This window comes from Lissotriton vulgaris, chromosome 7 (assembly GCF_964263255.1).
Source record: "Lissotriton vulgaris chromosome 7, aLisVul1.2, whole genome shotgun sequence".
In the NCBI taxonomy this organism is placed as follows: domain Eukaryota; kingdom Metazoa; phylum Chordata; class Amphibia; order Caudata; family Salamandridae; genus Lissotriton; species Lissotriton vulgaris.
In genome coordinates this window covers 1,289,815,828-1,289,829,806 of record NC_141695.1, presented here as the reverse complement: position 1 = coordinate 1,289,829,806, position 13,979 = coordinate 1,289,815,828, and the positions used below count along the sequence as shown (strand labels likewise).

At 41.4% G+C, this 13,979-nt stretch overlaps 1 protein-coding gene across 7 annotated transcripts in view; it reads left to right on the top strand.

Moving 5' to 3' along the window:
• TEP1 (telomerase associated protein 1) overlaps positions 1-13,979 on the top strand; it is a 1,080,103-nt gene that overhangs the window by 236,080 nt on the left and 830,044 nt on the right. For all 7 annotated transcript variants that reach the window (XM_086931874.1, XM_086931872.1, XM_086931869.1 and 4 more), the window contains 2 exons: positions 6,515-6,731; positions 7,162-7,314. In XM_086931874.1, the coding sequence (XP_086788000.1) occupies positions 6,515-6,731; positions 7,162-7,314 (370 nt within the window). The remainder of the gene's footprint in view (positions 1-6,514; positions 6,732-7,161; positions 7,315-13,979) is intronic.

Here is a 13,979-nt window from a genome sequence, read left to right as displayed (position 1 = left end):
TATTTTCATTGTTTTGCTTACCATTGCTCATCTTGGCACAGACTCACGGAATTGAAACTCAAGGCCTAACACTGTATTTTAAATGCCCCTTTATCAGGGACTACTTTATTTGGATCTCATGCCAATAATGAGATGTTTCACTTAACCCCTTGCATGCTTCTGTCGGTCAACTGCTGTCGCGCGCACTACCTTCGTGGTGCTGCGCGCGTCCGTTGGCCAATGCGGCCCCGCCCACTCCCCTAATCCGCCCACCGGGGGGGAGTTGCTGCCGCGGTTAAAGACTGAACTTGACATTCTCAGGGCTGTTGGTTTGGAGAAAAGGAAGGAAAATAACAGGCATTCCTATAGTGCTGATATTTTCATTAAATTGTTAAAATATCTAATTAGCTCAAGGGGCAGCAACAAAAACACCAACAGCCACAACGACATCAACAGCATAGACGTCAATCTAGAGGCAGGGGATGTCAGCAACCACCCATCTGCCCAAGCCACCAACTACTGGTTGTAAGCAGTGAGTGCCTTCCTCCTCCTCCTCTATTACCCACTCCAGTTGAGGGAAGCATAACATCTTTTTCTGGAAGAGTGTAGAAAAGTAACCACTGACAAATTGGTTCTGAATATTGTAGAGCATGGATACCATCTCAAATTCAAGTATCCTGCATAATCTATTCCGCCATAGAAGCCATCCCTCTTCAATCGGGAGGAACTGCAACAAGAATTGTCCATTTTCTTGCAAAAACATGCAGGGGAAAAGATTCCCACTTCTCTCGAATGAATGGCCATTTATTCCCGTTACTTTCTAGTTAAGAAGAAAGGACTGAAATAGAATAAAGATCCATTTTAAACCTGAAATAAGCGAACAAGTGGATTTTCCAGCAAAAGTCCAGAATATTGGCTTTTTATCAAATCTACCCTCACTTTCATAGATCAGCAAGATATGTTTTCACATCCCGATAAATAAAAAATATTGAAAATTCCCGAGTGACACATTTGGAACAGACAATTATCACTATGAGGTTTTTCACCTTCATTTGGAAATCTGCACTGCTGACTTTTTTCAAATACATGGCAGTTGTGGCATCTCACCTCAAGAAAAATGAGCGTTTTTACCTATCTATATATAGACGACTGGTTCATCAAGGCATCTGCTTACCACAAAGAAGACAATATTTTCAATTGACTGGTATCACCCTCAATCAACTGAGGCTGCATGTGAATCACGAGAAATCTATCTTGGTGCCAGTTCACTCCCTTCACTTTCTGGGTGCAATCCTAAACACAGTGCACAGAAGAGTTGATTAGCTATTCTTCAGAAATGTCAGTCTAAATACAATAGCCCATCCAAAGGCAAGACAAGTTTCCTCTGTTCTAGGATCAATAGCATCATGCATTTTTCTGGTCCTGAATGCTTGTCTCTACATGCGGCCCCTGCAACAGTGGTTGCAGAATCAATGGGATCATCTCTCAATAAGATGGGAGGAAAAAAGTGATCCAAACTGCTCGTGCCAAACCATCACTCATCTGGTGGTGCTGCTCACATACCCTTCTGAAAGGCATGAACTTCCATCAAGACATCCTGACCCAAGACCTAGTGACGGATGCCTCTCTTTCGGTTAGTGTGCTCACATGGACCATTTACGATTTCAAGGCATATTGTCTCAAAAGGAACAGTCCTACAATATCAACCTACTAGAGTTGAGCAGTACATTTAGCCCTGAAGACTTTCTTCCTGCCATTCAGGACAAACTATCTTCTGGTTCATAATCACAGTAAAACAACTCTGTATTATTTGAACGAGGAAGGAGGAAAAAGGTCCAGACCCTTGCCTCTGGAGGCATAAACATTCTGGAAATGGTTCATTTTCCAGAAATTTCAGAATTACATTGGTTCATGTTCTAGGGGTCCAGAATTCTCAAGCGGACACTCTCAGCAGAACCCTTCGGGAGAGTTATGAATGGTTATCAAGCAACTCCGCCCTTCTCAACATATTTTACATCTGGGGTTTACCTTAAATAGATCTTTTCGCAGACAAAGAAAGCAAAAATTGCCCAAGCTTCGCCTTCAGGTTTAAGCAAGCAAACACATTGGGGAATGCCATATGGATCAACTCGTATGCTGATTTTGTTATGCCTTTTCTACAATTCCACCACTGCCAACACTGATCATCAAACTGTATCACTCAAAGGCCAGAATGATTCTCATTGCTATGGAGTGGCCTCGACAATGGTCGTATAGAACTCTTTCACCTCAGATCACACAAACAAGAGGCTGCTGTGCAGACCGGACATTCTTTAGAGGTTTGGCCCCAGTCTTTACTATTTGACCTTGCCAGCTTGTGCCTGAATTCATACAATACTACTTATCCGAACTTCCTATTCTTTCAAATGGAAGAGATTCTCGATCTGGCATGCTGAGAACAATTTCAAACCTCTCATTTACCAAGATGAGGCGGTTCATTCACCTTCTCCACTTGGGTAAAGCAAAATTGCAGTTATCCTCTATAAGTATGCACCTTGCAGCAATCGTGGCCTATTGAAAATGTCCTTTTTTTAGAATCCCTGTCGGTGAGGATTTCCTGGAGGGCATTAGGAAGATATATCTCCTATCAGGAGAGCTTCTCCATTGGAGTTAAATATATTTCTCACCTTAAGGGTCCTCCTTTTGAGCCCATTCATTAGGCCTCTCTTCACCACCTATACTGGAAGGTTATATTTTTGGTCATTATAACCTCTTTTCTTAGAGTTAGCGAGATATAGGCCCTATGTTCCCACAAGCCTTATACAGTATTTCGTATTAACATCACTGTGATGGGAACCCATCATAAATTCCTCCCCGAAGTAGTCTCAGATTTTCATGTCAAACTATTTCCTTACATACATTTTTCTAAAATCCATTTCCTGCTGTGAGATCTCTCCATAATCTTGATGTTAGAGGGAGGCTGAGGTATTTTTCTGAAAGAGATGAAATCTTTCAGGAAGTCAAAACAACTTTTTATGACGTGGTCCTTTACGGACAGGATTTACAACTTTGAAACAGTCCATATCTAGATGAATCCTGCATAATCCACTTTTCCAAAAAGCCAACTAAATATTACTTGTAAACCTTAAAGCCCGTCCCATCAGAGGTAAAGAAGCTACTGCTGTGTTACTAAGAAACATCACAGTTTCTGATGTCTGCAAAGCTGCAACTTGTAGATCTATATTTACCTTTACGAGACAATGCTGTCCTAATTCAAATAAGAAGACAGTTGCCCAAGTTGGGAAAGCCTCTCTAAGAAATCTGTTCGCTTAGTTATACCGCTCCTTTTTATCTCTTTCCTCATGGATTTCGTTGGGGATGAGTTGAGTAAACTATTCAGTGCTCCTGATCATCAATGGAGCTCCCTTGAGAGAGAAGGCTTGGTTTCTTACTTGTAATGCTAGCTCTCTCCAAGGGGAAACTCCATTGAAATCATAAGCAACTCTTCCTCCTCTCTGAGGAAGGAGACAAAATAAAGATAACTCTATCCTGTAAATGTATTTAGTCATTAAAAACTGGGCAAACTGCCCCCAACAGAGCATGGCATGATAGGACACTGGAGACCAGAGTGCACTCAGAGGGCAGTGTTCTGTTCGCACTGTTTTCAATGCAGCTGCCCATACACTTCCTTTCTATGCTTCTTACATCACCCTTTCTTTCCGTATCAATTACTTTAAAAGAAGTAAAAAGAGTTTGTGAAAGACTTTTTAAAAAAGTCACTTTTAATTATTCGTAGTGGCTTTTTAAAGGTGCACACATTTTTCTTCCATTTTTAAACAAAATTACTGTAATTGGCAATATAGCCTGTTTTAAGTTTGCAAATTTTACATTTTCATCACATGTAGTTCCTGGCCTTTTCAAAGCAAAGCGAAGATACTGTAAGCAATATGACTTTAAAAGAATTGCTGCTATGCCGATGTTATTCCTCCCCTCGTGTAATCGTACTGAATTTTGTATGTTATTCCAATTGTTTTAATAATTTTTTTACTGGAGATGTATGTAATATTTTGTGTGCTTTTATGATTGTTTACTGAATGATCGAATAAAGCTTTCAAATCGAAATCGAATCGACTTGCTCTGCGGTTCCCACATGTGGGTGGAACTATTCACTGCTTATGATTTCAGTGGAGATTCCCCTGGGCGAAAACTAGGATTACTGGTAAAAAACAAAATACATTTTCCTTATTACTAACTGACTGGATGAGGCATGCAAGGAATACACAGAAAAGGACATGGAAAAACCATGCATGCAATATTAACTCTTTTTTATTTTTTATTTAAGAAAATAAATGAACAATTTGGCAGCATAGTCCACAAGACATTTACTTTAAAAAAAGAAAAAATGAAGTATATAATAAAAACATGCGCCTGGTTCCCTTACATAAGTGCAGCAATTCATTGTTTGTGATTTGAAAGGAGATTCCTCTGAAGGAGAACTACACTTACTGGTAACTGACCTTTCTTATTAGCCGGACTATTTCTAGGTGGCTCTGTCTCCAGCCTATGGTATGAATGCATGATAGCCTATTTGCAGAGGCATTTTGGTGTACTTATGTGATTACTCCTGTAATGCAATTGTTAACCAAAATCACTAGGCAAACATAAGGCCAAATGAGGATAGAAAGAAGACCTAAATCACAAGAACTGATCAAAAAACAACTTAATCTACCAATCAAATATATGAATACGTCTTTTTCTATTCTTTAAAAAAAAAATTAAAAAGGTGGCTAAAAAATGTCAGACAATACATAGGACATAAAGAAATTAACAATTCCTTTTATTTTTTTAGAACAATGACAATTTTTTGTATCCATAATTATTACTAGGAATTTTGATGCCTCTAGATAGTTTTCCCACTTTCAAATTAATTTACAAGTCTGGGTAACAATAAATTTACAAAAGAAAAAAGCATTAATCACAGACAATTTAGTGTTACAAAACATAGAAAAAATATATGTCGGTTTTTAGCCACACTGCAACAAAAAGTTAAATCACTAATCAACAATCCGAAACAAATAATGTGATGAAAGTTAATGGAGTTATTGATGCGCGTTTCGGCGAGCGTGCCAGCTTTGTCAAGAAACCACATTAAAACATTATCTGGTGACAGAACGGCACCAGGAAAAAGATGGCCTTGTAGGGCTACCTTAAGAGGATACGTGTATGAAAGGTAATAGCCTAAGCCAGAGACTTAGTAGCGTCGGGCCGAATCAGCGATTCTGGAACGGACCCCAAGGCAAAAACACATATATGGACAGTCTAGCTTAATCCCTAAAATCGGAGATCAGGCACATAATCATCAAACCTTACGGAGTATCTGGACATCTAGGAAGAAGTTCCTTTGACGGTTCGAATGCTCCATAACCTTTTATCCTAAGGTTTGATGATTATGTGCCTGATGTCCGATTTTAGGGATTAGGCTTGACTTATTTTTATCACATTATCAAATCAAGAGTTTAGGTCTATTATCCATCCATATCCATGTTTTTGCCATGGGGTAGTTTCCAGAATCGCTGATTGGGCCCGACACTACTAAGTCTTTGGCTTAGAGACTATTACCTTTCATAAGCATATCCTGTTAAGGCAGCCCTATGAGGCCATCTTTTTCCTGGTGGCTTTCTGTCTCCAGATAATATTTTAATTAAAAGTGGGAAAACTACCTATAGGCATCAAAATTCCTACTAATAATCATTGATACAAAAAATTGTTATTGTTCTAAAAAAAAAAAAAAAGGAATTGTTAGTGTCTTTACGTCCTATGTATTGTCTGACACTTTTTAGCCACCTTTTTGAAAAGAATAAAAAGACGTATTCATATATTTGATTGATTGGTACATTAAGTTGTTTTTTGATCAGTTTTGTTTACCCACTATCCTCAATTAACCTTATGTTTGTCTAGTGTTAATTTGACAATTGCTATTTTCCCTGTCCTTGGAAATGTTCATTGATTACATGGGGTCCTTCTCTTTTGCACTAATTACTCCTATAGTGCATACATTTTTAATTGGTCTCAAAATCTCAAAAATGGGAATAAAATGTGAATATTCAGGGAACGATCATGTACAATTAAATATAAGTAGAACAAACTATGACGTCTACATGTTTACAAATAGGGACCTGGATGTTGTGGTCCGATTCACAAAGGCATGAGTACACAAGAGTATGCCTGTACTGCTACCTCCCCTATTTGTAAATGCTTTTGTGAATTGAGCCCTTGAGTTTAGTATTTGGTGTACTAGGGTAACTGCAAGAGAACATTTGTAGGTTGATCTGTATTCCGTCGCTCTAGACTTGGAGTTACACTTGATTAGTTGTCTTTAGTAAAGCAGATATTAGTGGTGGAGTTATGCCAGAGTTTAAATGTTAACGCTTGTAATAAGCTAGTTGATCAGTTCCCCTGTTTTTGCCTCGCATATGCAATAAATCAGGTTCTTTATTGTTATCTGGTGAGTAATATTTTTAGTAACCGTTCCCTTTCTGCCACATCTCTCTCCCAGGGAGGTGAATTTTGATATGGATTTACTGAAGACGTATCGTGATGCCCTGGATAAGTCCATCCGGATTTCTGCAAAACACAACCTACCCCCGCTGCCTGGTCGAACAGTAATTTTTTGCTCTGTAGACACAGCGATGTTTCGGCCATGTTTGAAAGCCAAAGGTCTCTGCTGCCCCAGTGAAGAAAAAGACCTTGGAGCAAATTCAGAGCCCATAACCGTATGTGCTTTCTTTGCTCAGTTTGCTCCCTCACTGTTCATTATGTATTTTTACTCACCTTTGCTTTACCTCCTGTCTGCAGTGAATAGTGCATGGCTAGTTCTTAACAGCTAGAAAAGCCCACATAGTGTATGTAAGCTACATAATATAGCTCTTCTTAATTCAATTAAAGCTTTAACCACGTAGTGCTTTAATTATCCCCAACCAGTCTATTTGCAAATTTTCAACAACCGCTTCCTTGTACTTTTGACAACCCCTCACCTCCTTCATTATTAGCTACTTGTATTGAGTGCCCTTTTTCACCTTGAGAACGAAAGGGAAGTTTAATTTGGCAAATCATTTAAAATGTGTAAGCATCCTTTGTTACTATGGGGTTTGTCCTTTGTGTGTAATCCTTGGGAGAACTAGCATCTATGTTTTGTTCTCATAGATCCTGGAGGTGGCTCTCCTATTGAGTTTGATGGTGAAAGAGACAGCAGAAGATCTCCAGCTTGTTTTCTACACCAGCAGCTCAGTGATCGAAGCTTCATCATCTTCAGACTCGATCTTGGAGAATGTGGGATCCATTATAAAACAGATCGAGGTACCAGACTAACTTTAACAAATATTTATTGTGTTTGGAAAATAATTTCTGTAGACAGTGTATAGAGCATTCTTTAAGAACTGGTTGACTGAAAGTTTGTGGATGCTTATACTAACTAGATAAATACATTCTGCATTATTTGCAAGTGACTACTTTAGTGATATCTATACTATAAGACACTATAAGAATCCACGCTAAATGAATCAATATCTTAGATCAGTTGTATATGCCCCATAAAGCATTCCTTTTTCAGTCACCTTATACCATGCAAAAATGTTTTGGTTTTGTGTCACAATTCCTGTTGTATGTCGCAAAATGTTTGGAACTGCAAGTGGAAGATGAGATGCGTTGGCTGCAGAGGCAGGTGAAGATTTGGAAGCAACAGGGGTAATGGCAGGGCACCTGCTCTACACTGGCAATAGTATCTGCAGAGCCCCCAATGTGTTCAGGGATCCTGACTGTACGTTAGTGGCCAGTACTCTACCAGGCTACCTTTCTGTGTCCAAATGGCAGATGCAATAGCTGGACAGCACTGTTTTCTCTTTGGAAAGATTATTGCATGGCAATTCTTTTTTTTGATTGAGAAGGTATGGAAAGACCCCCAGATGCATTTACACTCAAGTTGTCCACCTGAGTTTACCACATGTTGATGAGTGGTAATTTGGGTGAAAGTAAAGGCACAAACATTGTATGACGGTATCAGCAGTAAGTTAAGTGGACAGATGGCACATAAAGCTGTCAGATGAGTGTACAGGCATTTGTGCTGTGTTCTAAGAATTTTCCCACCAAGATCTCGCCTCCACCTGTGAGCCTCCAGCTCAAGCCAGATCATTACTCACCTAAAACTGTGGACCTGAACCCCAGCCTTCAGAAATTGCTCATGCAATAAGTACTTCTGCTTCAATCTTCCATTTAAGAGTAGAAACACAACATGTTGGCCATCTGTCAAGACTGCATATTTCTCACAAGGCCACAGACTTCAATAAATTACTACGGAGTTTGGGGAACTTTGACTCCTATGCAGTGGACCCTGCGTGCCAGAGATGAAGAGGAGTTATGAAGGGTTGTCGTAAAAGGACACACATGCAGGATTTCAGGCTACAATGTATTAAGCTTTGGATACAGACATCACATTATTGCAGTCTGCTAGCACCCCTCCTAAGGTCAACCCCACACAGTGGAGATCAGTTTTACATCCTACAATTACGTAATCCGTGAACTGTAAAACAAGGAAAAAGAATGCCCTGACACAGTGCCAGCCAAATTGTAGCAACCCACAAAAGCACTGAAATTATTTAATTCAGGCCTAAAGGGACTAGCAAATCCCACTCCACATCTCCCCCATATCAGTGCCCATGCCCAGTGGCGCTTGTGCATCCCCTTTTCTCTTCCTTACTACACCTTACACTGACTTTCTCAGTTCTACTTCAGGACTTCAGTTCCATGATACCCAAACCTGATCTTTATAGTGTGCAGCTTGCGTTTTTTGGCCCTTCTGAAGTAAGTGTTTTTGTATGCTTACCTGATCAACCTTCCTTGTTCAAATCACATTTTGTGATTAGATTCCTAAAGGAATTGATGTACATATTTCCAATGTACCCTCATGCATGATGTATCATTCTTTTTGTAGAGTCCAAATCCCTGATGAAGGCTAGAACATAGCCGAAGTGCATTGGATAATGTTTGGGATATAGGGCTGGATGCCTACAACCTTGTTTTGAAAACACAGGATATAACCAGAGTTAAAGGGTTATGCTGAATAAACTATATGAATAAAAGAGTTTTGGAACTTGAAATATGTTGAACTTTACTTTGTGAATTTTACAACCCAATTGGGATTAATCTGTGACTAGGGGATGTCACCCAATCAAGGGCCACACAATTTTGACCATATTTCCACTAAAGCCATTCATAATGCCTCAGAGGGGCCTTAACTTGGTGCTTACGTTTCTGATATGTGTGCCTTTCAATTCCATGCATAGCTGTTCTCCATGGCTCTTCACAATCAAGATTGTTAGTCTTACGTCAATTACTGCAGCACACTATGTCAGTGAGATGCAAGGGCTACCCATGAAGCTCCATAGGTAATTTTCATTCTTGACAAACTGGTGCTGAGAACCTAGGGCTTTCTTTCTACCAAGCGTTTTATCAGTCTTACACATAGGTCAGTCCATCTCCCTTCTTGCTTTTTTCTTTCTGCCACACCACTTGTAAGAGGAGGAACAACTTCTTCTTGAATAAGAAAAAAGTGCTCAGAGTTTTCATATTGAGCCTATGAAAGAACACTGAGTTGACAGCCAGCTTTTCGTTGGTATTGTCAGTTCTAACAAGATGAAGGCTGTGAAAAAAAGGACTCATTCTATGTGGCTCATCTGGTGCACAGTGACATGCCATATTGAATGTAATTAACTTGTTCATGAATGGTTTCTTTTATTACCTCATGTGGAGGAAAGGCCTATTTTTGTATCACCAGCTAGTTTTTCGACAGATACTGCTTGTTTTCCGTCTCGAGAATGCACTGAGGCCTTCTAACAAGACCTCCGTGCCTGTGCCTTGACCCTAAAGTGTATGTTGATTTGGCTGTACCCTGTTAGAAATGGCTAAACTACCAGTAAGCCCCTAGTAATTGGCTTCACTGGTGCCCAGGGCATGTAAGTTAGTGGGGTTCCCCAGGGCTTTCAGCTCTGATTGTGCCGCCCTGGAGGTCACCCAAGTAAAAACAGTCTCCCAGTCATGCACTGCTAGCCCAACTTTGCCCATGAAAGCAATGTCAAAGCCCCCACTTGCCCTGGAAATGTGTGCATGTCACCCCTCTGGCAGGCCTAGTGACGTGTAAAGGCAGGGTGCAACATATGACTGAGACAGGACATGTACTTTACATGTACTGGCAGTAAAACATGCAAAACCACTGTTTTACTGTGGAAAGACTTGGTTACTTAGCTGGTGAGAACAGGGTTACATGCTGACCCCTTAGTTGTGCTGACACCTGAACTGTGCGACTAAAGTGGACACCGAAAGGTATAAAACAACTTGTTACATAAAGCTCGACTTGTATCTCAAGTCAAAATTAATGTGAATTGTTGCGGTATGCAGCTTCAGCAAAGCTTCCACTTTCTTGCCTTAAACGTTCTGTGCCTTCCAGTGCACACAGGTAGTCTGCTCCACGAGACTGCTTTTTGCTAGGGACCCTCAGGAAAGAGAACAATGAGGGATTGCAGGCCAGGGAGGAGGCCCCTCCCTCCTTCAGGAAGCCACTTGGTTGTTAACCATATAAGGCAGGCATCAAAGATGAAGCCTACTTTAGAGGGCGGATGTGTGACCCCAGTGGGGAGGGCTGGCCTATTGTTGTGGTAGACAGGCTGGCACATGAGGCAGAGAGGGGAAACCAGTTGTCAAACCGGTTTCCCCACAGGCATGTAGCCCTGGGGAAGCCATGCACCAGGATTGTTTTAGGGATGTCTGTTCCCCAAAGAGAGGGGTCTTGTCATCATGTGAGTGGGCATGTTGGTGCATCATGGGATAGCCAGATGCCACACTCTCCAGGAAGTGGTCACCGGATGGGAAGGAACCTGGTAGCTCATTGGCTACCAAATGCTCCTGCCCTGAGGGCACTTTCTGGGCATGAAGGGGGCAGCCCTGGCACCCAGATCGTGGAACTCGACCGACTTGGAAGAAGGACTGCACCTAGCGACTAGCGAAGAGAGGAAATGTGCCTGCTCTGTCCTTCACCTTCCGTGTCCTGCTCAGGGAGCAGCTGTCCCCAGATCCCAGTCAAGCCAAGAGAACTCCAAGGTCCATCTGACTGGGCATCTGTTTATTCTTGTGTCTAAATTCTTATAAACAGTCAATTTTTATAAATTGGTGTCTGATTTCCTCTTTAGTTGTTGTAGTGCTGTTTAAATGCTTAACACATGTTCCTCTGTGTAAGCTTTGCTGTTCAATGCCACAGCTACCCAGGATTGAGCTAAGGGTTTGACAGACGAAACCCAAGAGTCCTAAATGGGTTGGTAAGTGTATTATACTGTGAGGTTGCACAACCACACCATATAATACACCTCATTTCCTCACACGTACCAAACGTTGTTGTAGTAGAGATTCTGCTCCTACACAGAACTGCGGTACAAAAGGGGGGTGGTGATGGACGGAGCATCTGAACCAATCAAACACTCACACCCAGTCAACATATCTGGGTTTAATCGATCACTGTTCTTTAGCCCACTCTGCCACCCTAGTTCAGACATGGCCATATGCAAATCAGTCTGACCCTGTGCCTCATGGGAATAGTCCAGCCCGAACTGCCAAGCCATGCCTTCCCTGGACCGGAAACAAGCTTCCGAGGACCGTTTTCTGGCATTACAGCCGTCTTCAGCCAGGCTTGCTTGAATCCAGTGGCAAAGTGAGCAAGGGCCTCACGTCTGAGCATACCCTGCCAACTTATGGCGAACAAAGCAGTAAAGAACTGTGCATAGAGACTTGGAACCTCAGTGAATTAGGGTGTGCCAAATCTCACCTCAGTACCCAACATCCCCTACCAGACTAGCATCAGTGTCTCATTGGCTCTTCCAAAATACCAATGATTAGACAACCCAGAACATGGAACTTAGATTACCTCAGGCAATGTGGAACACATGAACACTCTTTCGTTATACTCTCATAAATGATAATTACGTATTTGTATAGCGCACAACTACCCGGAGGCATCTCAGCGCTTGCACGAATACCGCAAAGAAACACTTCCTGGCCTTTCCCTGTGAAGTGCCCACTCCTGGGCACCCCCAAGGTGAGGCCAGGCATCCTAGCGTTGTTGGGGCCGTTGTGGAGATTAAGCAAGCTATTGCCCAGAGTTGCAGAATGGGACTCATTATTAGAATAGGCACAGAGGCGAGAATTATCAGGTCCGAGGAAATTGAGCCCAAGACCCGCCGAGGCGGGAATTGAACCCTGGTCCCGGGCCAGACTTCTGCATCAGGATCTGCCGCTCTAACCATTGAGCCACACTTCTCCACAGTCCAAAACAGGGAGTAAAAGAAGACACTTGGAAGTTTGAAATATTTTTTTCTAACGCCGTGTTCTCATGCACAGCATCTTACCTAATACAAGCAGACACATTATCAGAAACAAGATTATCAGCATAGTTACTATTCCATAAAATACAAAGGGAGAAAGCATGTTATAATGCTAAATGGAAACCGGTTTAAAATATACCTATATTTCACCCTCCCTTGCTAGTAGGTTATTTTATATCTACAGAAGGTCTCTTGGGATTACATAGGTGGCCCCATACCTCTGGTATATAGCAGAAGTGGATCACATCAGATTCTGTACCAGCTCTCAGCATACGAATGTTCTCCAAGTGTGTGTGATCATGCCTACGCAGTGCATTATTAAACGCGCCAATCTCAGAGGTGGCCACAGCTGCATATATGTTATGTCTAGAACGTCCGCTGATCAGTCCGAAAAACAATCACTATGTTGAAATAACCTTGAAGGCCTCGGCACTCACTGTTCAGACTAAGCTTACCAAGCAAGGCTGCTAATATAGAAAAACATGTTATTCTCGCATGAAGGAAGACACTCTGCTAAACTCTAAACATTTAATCAAGTGTGTGCCGTGTGCAAAAGGCAGCAGAAAGGAAAAATGGTGTTTAAACTTCTAATAAGCTCATGTCAACTTAACACTGTGTGAATGCAAGGCTCAGCCCCACGACATTATGTTGATTGTACTTGATCCCCTCCCCTCTTTCACAATACAATGATGAAAGTGATAGGTGGAATGCTTTTAAAATTCTCTGCCATTAGAAATCGCTTGGGAGCCATTTCAGGTCATTCCTTTATGTCCACTAAACCACTACACAGAGGGCTCAGCATTATGCAAGTCAGAATTGGTACACCAATTTGTCAGGCAGAATCTTCTGACTTGGAGCACATGCATCCTCACACTGTTTTCAACTTTAGTGGATCATAGCCACTGTCGTACAATGTGAGCCCTGTAGCACAACGAGCACAGGAACTACGCCTTGTTGATATTGTCCTAGGATATTTGCAAACATTCAAATTTGGATCTAATATTATATGTTTGTGTTTGTTCGTGTATGTGATCTCCACATTGACACTCCATTTTGTTATGCTTTTGACTGTGATATTCCTGGCATCGTGTGTACCCTTGGCACTTGTGTGAAGTTATCAGTGTCTGAAGTTTGAGAACAGTTACCTGTTATCCACAAACATTTATTGACATTTTGCTTAATATCTCTAAAAAAGTTGGATAGAAATTCAACCAACCATGAAAAAGCAGCATATAATCAAAAGGCGCTGTGCCTGTTAAATTTACTTTCAGTGATTTTCTACTGAATAAGTAACCAGTGTCAAGTCTCATATTATTGTTAAAACTATCTGTTTTGGGAACACCTTCTGACTGTTGATTCCTTTGACCATTCTGCACTAAATATGCCACACTTAAGGTATGCGGTTTGATCCCACACCTTATCTCCCAAGTTGCAAATTAAAACATATTTTCTAGAGACCATGGTACTAGCAATGCTCCCTTTGTGGATCACACACTTTGTCCGTATCTTCTGGACATAGGCGTTCTGCCTTAACTAGCATTCTGAATCTTGACAGTCACCTGTCCTACTGGGCACTCATACCTCTTGAGTCAATATTTT